This window comes from Rhinopithecus bieti, unplaced genomic scaffold (genome assembly GCF_001698545.2).
Source record: "Rhinopithecus bieti isolate Rb0 unplaced genomic scaffold, ASM169854v2 scaffold_1014, whole genome shotgun sequence".
NCBI classification, from domain to species: Eukaryota; Metazoa; Chordata; class Mammalia; order Primates; family Cercopithecidae; genus Rhinopithecus; species Rhinopithecus bieti.
Genome location: NW_016803499.1, coordinates 5,448,352 through 5,449,414, shown reverse-complemented (window position 1 = coordinate 5,449,414; position 1,063 = coordinate 5,448,352). Strand labels below are relative to the sequence as shown.

At 73.2% G+C, this 1,063-nt stretch overlaps 1 protein-coding gene across 1 annotated transcript in view; it reads right to left on the bottom strand.

The window, feature by feature from the left end:
• Positions 1 to 902, bottom strand: part of CDKN1C (cyclin dependent kinase inhibitor 1C) — a 4,826-nt gene extending 3,924 nt beyond the window's left edge. The window contains exons 1-2 of the mRNA XM_017886000.1: positions 702 to 902; positions 6 to 534 (exon numbers count right to left, since the gene is read on the bottom strand). Coding sequence (XP_017741489.1) covers positions 6 to 524 — 519 coding nt within the window. The 5' untranslated portion in view covers positions 525 to 534; positions 702 to 902. The remainder of the gene's footprint in view (positions 1 to 5; positions 535 to 701) is intronic.
• Between the last annotated feature and the right edge of the window lie 161 nt (positions 903 to 1,063).

Genomic DNA, 1,063 nt, shown 5'->3' with positions numbered 1-1,063 from the left:
GGGACCGGGGCCGGGGCCGGGGCCGGAGCCAGGACCGCGACCGCAACCGGAGCCGCAACCGGAGCCGCAACCGGAGCCGGGGCCGGGGCTGGAGCCAGGACCGGGGCTGGGGGCGGGGTGGACGCCGGGGCTGGGACCGGGACATTAGGCAGCTGCTCCGGCGCCTCCTCGAGGCCGTCGAGGGACTCAGCGGCCGGCTCGAGGGGCGGGCTGACAGCCACTGCGACCGCGACGGGCCGCGGCGCCAGCAGCAGGCGGCAGCGCCCCACCTGCACCGTCTCGCGGTAGAACGCGGGCACCGAGTCGCTGTCCACTTCGGTCCACTGCAGGCGTCCTGGGCCCCGCAGCGGCATGTCCTGCTGGAAGTCGTAATCCCAGCGGTTCTGGTCCTCGGCATTCAGCTCGGCCAGGCGGGCCTGCAGCTCGCGGCTCAACTCCTCGTGGTCCACTGGCCCGAAGAGGCTGCGGCAGGCGCTGGTGCGCACAAGTACCGGGAAGGTCCCACGGGCGACAAGACGCTCCATCGTGGATGTGCTGCGGAGGGACGCGTCGGACATGGCCCGGGGCTGCGCGAACGCGGGCAGCGAGAGAGGAGAGGACAGCGAGAAGAAGGGGAAAGGAGAGGAGGAGAGGGCGGAGGCCGGGTGCAAGGGAGACCCCGCGCCGCCCGACTCTGCGTGTGCGAGGGACGCGGCGGCTACCTGGCTGTCCGGTGGTGGACTCTCCTGCGTCGGGTTCGTCTGTCTCGTTCGGCCGGCAGCCGCGCCCCCTCGATGCCTGCTGGCTCGCTCGCTCGCTCAGACCTGGCTGGCACCCCTCGAGCACAGCGCACTTGGCCTGTGGAACGCCCAGCCCGCCTGCGCCCCCTTTATACGCGCGGGCCCCACCCCCGTGCGCGCGGGCCCGGCCGCGATTAGCATAATGTAGTATTTTCAGTTTCAACAACACCGCGGCGATTGGCGGCCGCCCCGCTGCCCCGCCCCGCCCCGCTGCAGCCCCCAGAGCACCGCCCATTGGCCGCGCGCACACCCACCGGGGAGGGGCGGGGCGCGCGGCTGATTGG